General features: G+C 43.5%; 1 protein-coding gene across 2 annotated transcripts in view; it reads left to right on the forward strand.

Annotated features, from left to right (window-relative positions):
- The window catches only part of nkain2 (sodium/potassium transporting ATPase interacting 2), a 253803-nt gene that overhangs the window by 176120 nt on the left and 70183 nt on the right, over window positions 1-7500 (forward strand). For both annotated transcript variants that reach the window (XM_063223094.1, XM_063223095.1), the window contains exon 4: window positions 3265-3465. In XM_063223094.1, coding sequence (XP_063079164.1) covers window positions 3265-3465 — 201 coding nt within the window. The remainder of the gene's footprint in view (window positions 1-3264; window positions 3466-7500) is intronic.

A 7500-nucleotide genomic window follows, 5' to 3' on the forward strand; every position in this document is an offset into this window, starting at 1 on the left:
CAAAAAGCGCAGTATAATCGTTTTTTATTGTTTTTTTCTGAAACGGGACCAAGTTTGACCAAAACAGAAGAAAAAGAAGGTATTTTAAAGCCAATTTCCGGTCTAAACCCATTTTCGACCATTTTCAAGATACTGCGTTCTGAAATTGTAGGGCAGTATACACGTAGGCCTACTTGTATTCCACTCCTTGTGATTCCACTTCCGTCCACTGTACATTTACTATCTACACAAATAATGTCCATTTTATTGGTATTATAGACAGGTCACCATCTGGGGAAATTAGGCCTTTTGTCCTACCACACTTTTCTCTGTAGATTACTGACCAGAAGGCCTATTGGAAGAAATTAAAACATGGGGCCACGTCAATTTTTGCTCAGAATTCAATATGGCCGCCATTTTCCAAAATGACTTGTTTTCATGCATTATTACATTGTACTATAAGGTGTTATTCATGAAAGATGAACTACTTTCAGCACTATTCTGTCCTATTTCCTTACATACATGTTTACAAAGGGTGACTAATTTAAAACAAATGAAAATAAAGTTGGCCACCTTGCAATATCCAAAGGAAAGTGCTGAAAATAATGATTGAAATGTACATAGAGAGTCTATGGCTGGGAAAATTAGGCTTATTGTCCTGTCAGGGTTTTCACAGTGGATTACAGACCAGAAGGCCTATTGAAAAAGATTGAAAAAACTTGGGGCCATCTATGTCCTCCAAAATTTAAAATGTTCTCTGTTTTTCAGAATGGCAGACTTTCATACATTTTTCTCAATACTGTAAGACCATAATTATCAATAAAGATTTGAGTCGTGTTGAATTAGGGGGTGGGGGAGGCAGAATAGTGTGTGGGGGGATGAGTGAGGTGGTGGGGGGGAATAGTGTGTGGCGTTCAGGGGGGGGCAGAATAGTGTGTGTGTATGTGTATGTGTGTGTGTGTGTGTGGGGGGGGGGGGGTTAAGTTGAGTCAGGGGGGGGGGGGGTGTTGACCTGCCAAAGTTTTCACATTGGGTCGGGGGTGGGCGAGAATTTGTGGGGGGGGTGGGGGGAGAATGAGTCAGGGGGGTGAGCGTGGGGGGCAGAATAGTGGGGGGTGAGTGAGGGGTGGGGGGGCAGAATAGTGTGTGGGGGGGAGATGAGTGAGGGGGTGGGGGAGGCAGAATAGTGTGTGGGAAAGACACTGTAGAGAGGGGGATTTGCGCGGGCACACACGCACGCACACTCACCCTTGCTTTATGCAAAAAAATGTAGGCCTGAACAACTTTTGGTCAGTAATCTAATATGAAAAGTTTGGCAGGTCAATAGCCTTTTTTTAGCAGTCAACTGTGTATGTGTAATTCAATCATTTTCTGACAACAATCCTTAGGATGTTTCAAAGGGGCAAGATATATATTTACATCATTCTTTTGCCAACCTTTGTACTCATGTCTGTAGATAGGAGATAGGACAGAATTTCACAAAAAATAGGTTGTCTTTATTGATAATTATGGTCTTACAGTATTGAGAAAAATGTATGAAAGTCTGCCATTCTGAAAAACAGAGAACATTTTTAATTTTGGAGCACATTTGAGATGGCAACCAGCTGGTGAATCTTTTTCAATAGGCCTTCTGGTCTGTAATCCACTGTGAAAACCCTGACAGGACAATAGGCCTAATTTCCCCAGCCATAGACTCTGTATGTGCATTTCAATCATTATTTTCAGCACTTTCCTTTGGATATTGCAAGGTGGCCAACTTTATTTTCATTTGTTTTAGTTTAGTCAAGCTTTGTAAACATGTATGTAAGGAAATAGGACAGAATAGTGCTGAAAGTAGTTCATCGTTCATGAATAACACCTTATAGTACAATGTAATAATGCATGAAAACTAGTCATTTTGGAAAATGGCAGCCATATTGAATTCTGAGCAAAAATTGACGTGGCCCCATGTTTTAATTTCTTCCAATAGGGCTTCTGGTCAGTAATCCACAGAGAAAAGTGCGGTAGGACGAAAGGCCTAATTTTCCCAGCTGATGACCTGTCTACTGGGAGTAGATGATAACTTTTGTATCTAGATTTGATAACAATATCCATTTGGTAATTGTATATGGTTGTAATATCTAAATAGCTATGCTAACAGTACATTATGTGTCGTTTACAGAAACCGTCTGGCAGTTTTGACATTGGACCCTATTCCCTAGTTCGGCAGAGTCTTGTAGACATGTGGAGATTCTTTTTTAGTATTCCAAGCATACTTTTTAATCCCAGAGGTGGTAGGTGCTAGGCTAGTGCAAGAGAATGGCTATTTGGTAGCCTCTCACTAAAACGGTAAAAGTTTCTCTGTTTTACATCCCCATCTCACTGTTTTGTTTTTGTGCTAACGTGTAGGCCTCGTCATGAAAGTGGCAACATCAAATAAAATATAAGCCTCGTCTTTTTTGTCTTTTATTTCAGAGATTGCACTTTTCCAGTGTTTGTTTATTTGTCTGATTTCAAATCGTTTTCGTGTGCACAATGCACAGTCTGTGTGGCTGTTGCATAATGCTGGAAGCCACAGACTTGCTAGTTTGCATATTAATTGGACATATTCTGAAGTTGGGAAAGCATGTTGGTTGGTATACACAAGCTAATGTCTTGGTACTGTTCTGCGTTGGCTTGGAGGATGTCAGTGTATGCGTGCCATGTTTTATTTTTATGTCAGGTTTGTGTTACCAGTTGGATAGCACTGGTAGCAGAGAGCTAATTGTGGACGAGAGTGAGCTCTGTTATGAATGGAAGTGTTTGTTGAAATATTATTTATGTATGGAAGGGATTATATATATATGAAAAAAAACAACAAAAAGCAACAGTTCGAAAAAGGGCACACAAGGGCATGGTGAGGAATGGGCGGAGAGGAACATGTCATGATGTGTAGAAAGGAGCATTTTAAAAAGACAGGAAACGCTGTTGTTTTTGGGTACTCACTGTATGTGTGACTTTTTACGCACAAGGGGCTCGTGGATGGTAGACCTGGCTTCCAATGGCACCTAACCCATTTCCTCTGCCCTCTTTCACTTCCTTCTCTTCCCTCTTTCTGTCATTTCCATCTCACTCTTCCTGTTTCTTTCTCTGCTTCAAATTTCACTCCATCACTCCATCTTTTGTGTTTGCATACCATCTCCCTACTTCCATATTCTCTCTCTGCTTGTCTTTCTCTGTCTTTACTCCCTACCTCTCTCTCTGTATCTCTCCCCTTCTCTCTCTCTCTCTCTCTCTCTCTCTCTCTGCCTGCCTGCCTGCCTGCAGGACACAGATCTGATCATGACCTTCAACATCTCCATGCATCGCTCCTGGTGGATGGAGAATGGCCCCGGTTGCCGGGTGACCCCCATCACCCCGGCGCCCTCCTGGGCCCCCAAGGACCACCGCTACATCCGCATCGAGGACTGCCTCATGGAGTACCAGTATGTGGAGGTAGCACACAGCTCCCTGCAGATCCTGCTGGCGGTGAGTACAACACATGCACGCACGCGCAGCACAGCATGCGCGCGCACGCGCACACACACACACACACACACACACACACACACACACACACACACACACACACACACACACACACGCACGCACGCACGCACGCACGCACGCACGCACGCACGCACGCACGCACGCACGCACGCACACACACACACACACAGTCATTTGTTATGAAGCAGGGAACAGCTGGTAGGACTTTGAAAAGCCATCACAATGGCAGTAAGGTGCTGTTTCCACGTAGCAGGATATATATATTTTTTAGCAGGGTATTTTTTTCTCCTGTTTAGGTGTAAACGCAACATGTGGATAAAAATTAAGTCCTCCATTGTAATAAATGTGTTTCAGCCCCCTTAATAGGATATTTTTAAAGCCTGCTTTTTTATATCTGGATTTTAAATATCTGCTACGTCGAAATGAAAGGCCAAAACCAATGTAACCAAGAGAAAAAAATATCCACATATTATATCCTGCTACGTGAACACAGCTCCTTAAAGTGTGTCTTTTTGTTACTTTAAAGTCTTCAAAATGACTTCGAAACTGACCCATGGGGAAGTTTCTCATTGTAGAGGTATTCATAATTAGATAGAGGAGACGGCACACAAGTGGGTCCGAGACTGAGTTAGTCTGACAAAAAAAAGAGCACTGAAGTAGGTTTGCTTTTCCTCAGTTGGGGACTCTCCCACTGTGGTGCTTTTTGAGTTATCCGCTCAGGCAGAGGGCAGACAAGTCAATTTTGGGAAATTAAAGCGATGGTTCGGAGTAGAATCACCCTAATGCCATTTGAACCGTGACACCCATCCACCTTTACACCCGAAGTGTTTTCTGCCGCAGGCTTACATCAACAGAGTTGCCGTGTTATTCGATGTTTATTCCGGTTAGCTTGACTCAAGCGCATATGGATACTGGGCACCGTCTCCAAACTTTCCCCACAAAAATAACATGTCATGACACCAAACTTCTGCAGTAGCACAAATATGGTCTGTACTCACGAAACGAAGCATTTGGAAGTTTGGAAATAGTCCAGGAGTTTATTATTATCAACACAAGCCGAATAGCTTCTCTGCTGCTAAAGCTGCGCCAACGTTACTTCCGTCATCTAAGACAAGCATGTAAGAGTCCTCAACGAAGCTCATAATATGCACAATGAAAAGTGAATTCAGCATCAGTATTGATAACGAAAATCCTTGTCTAATTGATAGTAGGTAAGATTTGAAATATCTTTTAAGTATTGCCTTGAAAATATAAGCCTTAATCACAATTCAGTGAAAACTTTTTTAACACTCTCGTCTGGAAGTTTGTTGAAGACTTTTACGGGCTTGTCTCATATGACGGAAGTAACGTTGGCACAGCTTTAGCAGCAGAGAAGCTATTCAGCTTGTGTTGATAATACTAAACTCCTGGACTATTTCCAAACTTCCAAATGCTTCGTTTTGTGAGTACAGACCATATTTGTGCTACTGCAGAAGTTTGGTGTAATGACATGTTATTTTTGTGGGGAAAGTTTGGAGACGGTGCCCAGTATCCATATGCGCTTGAGTCAAGCTAACCGGAATAAACATCGAATAACACGGCAACTCTGTTGATGTAAGTCTGCGGCAGAAAACACTTCGGGTGTAAAGGTGGATGGGTGTCACGGTTCAAATGGCATTAGGGTGATTCTACTCCGAACCATCGCTTTAAGTGAAACCTTCGTCTGAACCCACTGGGCTGAACCCCACTGTACAGAGACAGCCAGAGGTGTACGAACTGCAGAGTTTATTTTTTAAGTCCTGCCAAATATTCCCTCTGCCTCTGCTGCTGTCACAGGTGATTTCACTAATTATCTCATCAACCTGGCTGGTTGTAATTAGGATCAGCTGGTTCATGGAATTGGCCGGATCAAAGATGTGGCAGGGTTTTTACCAAAGAAAGTAGATTGGAGAAGAACGATTACTGGCTGGAAAATGCATTGGCCACAGTGTCGTACGGGGGCGTAGCCTGAGGACACGGTGGGCATGGGCAGTGGGTGCGACGCCATGATGGATAAAAAATGTGACTCCAAAATCACTCGGATGTCAGGAATTTGAATGGGGCACCTAAGTCACGCCCTTCTACTTCCGATCTGTGGGGCTGGAGCGCTCAACATTTTGAATTGGAGTTAATGGAGCGAGTCAAGCTAAATCCTCATCCCGTTTGGCATGTGCTCCGGATTTCACATATGATGGCAGTGAATTTGAAAGGTTTGGATTTGCGTCGTAAGACCACTCATTTTCGACACGCAAGAAACATTATTTTAGCTTTTGTGCAAAACTGTGTTAGAGACTACACGTGCGCCTCGCATATTTGACGTGAACCGAGGCACAGCCAACCCTACCGCTGCACCGCGGCTTAAGTGGCTGTACGTCGGACATGCGACGTCTGTTATGTAGTCCAAATAATTACATATTTTTGCACGCACACAACTCAAAAATAGTTTTCCAAGTGAAGTCAACAAGCACACCATTGGTTGTTATTAATTCTGAGGCACAGCATATGTGTGATCGACAGGGAAATGCGAGGTGGATCGGGAGATAGCTTTGATCAGTCCATTACAGCCCAATCAAAAGTTTTTGCGTTCCCAGCCCCATGAGCCGCCCGGAAGGGCTGGAGACTTAGGTGCCCCATTGCATTGTACGGTATGAGCGGCCCCAGCCCGGTCAAAAGAGGATATCCAGTTGTCAATGTTAAGTTTGTGGCCAAACACAGCTGGCGGTCAGCATTCATTTCAGAGGATAATTAATGACAGCTGTCAAAAAATCACGGTGTCCTGTGACGTGTTCCACACTCCAGCCCTGGAGGTAGGGCATTGCACATTACCATACCGCAAGTACTGACTATAGAAGAAGAAAGTGACTCCACTTTCAGCCATGCCGTATGGCGTCAGTGAACTGTCTTCTCTATCGTCTTTGTTTTTTGTTTTTTTATGAAACCAGGCTGTCTGCCCCTGCAGTTAACTCATGACTCCTTGCTCACAGACAAGATTAAAGAGTCAAATTCAGCAGACGGGTATATGAACTGACACTGCTGACAAAGAGGGGGCAGAGAGGAGACTCAGTAGATACCACAAAGAGAGCAGAAGCTTCTCAGAGCTTGACCCTGCTGCCCTGCACTGTCCAGTCACATATTTTGAACAGCAATTGATTGTCCCTTTGTTGTGGAATGGGAGGACACCAGAGGCATACCTGTCAACCCCCCTGTTTTTTCCCCATGAAATTCTCTTATTTTAAATTATTTCCCACTGTCTTCTCATATTTGTCATATTATCCAAATATTAAAAATTAAAGCGTCAGTTTTGGTTCACGTTCCTTAAAAATGTGAGCTGTCACCCGCGAGTTCTGGATTTTTGTATCCTATGGCATTTCATTGCTGCTCTCATCATAGGTTTTCAAACGACTCCACCACACCATGAAGCTCCATCAACACTAGGGACATAAAGCCTTCCATAGCTTTGTATGCTTCATGTTTTGTTGTTGTAATTTATTTATGTAATTTAATTGTGTTTTTATGTGGTCTGTTAAGCATCTTTGAGTGTCCAGGAAGGACTACAGAGAGGAAGAGAGGTAAAGAGATAGAGAGCAATAGAAAAAAAGGCTGAAAATAGAGTTCAAAAACACTTTTAGGGCAGCCATTGGTAAGTGGTTAGGGCGTCAGACTTCCGACCCGCCAGGTGGGTGGGGGGAGTAATTAACCAGTGCCATGACTGAGGTACCCTGAGCATGGTACTGTCACACCACACTGCTCCCTTGAGGACCCATGGGGGGCTGCCACCTTGCACGGCCCGGGTGAGGCATAAATGCAATTTTGTTAAGTTCCATAACATTACATTGCATTTGGCAGACACTTCATAACCAAAGCGACTTACAAACAACGACATAATCATAGCCAACATCACTAGCAGATACAAAATACAGTGTGTGCAGTGTGCACTTGTGTGCTGTGGAGTGCTGTGTCACAGTGACAATGGGAGTTAGAGTTTCCCAGGTGGGA

Source organism: Engraulis encrasicolus, chromosome 18 (assembly GCF_034702125.1).
Source record: "Engraulis encrasicolus isolate BLACKSEA-1 chromosome 18, IST_EnEncr_1.0, whole genome shotgun sequence".
Taxonomy (NCBI): domain Eukaryota; kingdom Metazoa; phylum Chordata; class Actinopteri; order Clupeiformes; family Engraulidae; genus Engraulis; species Engraulis encrasicolus.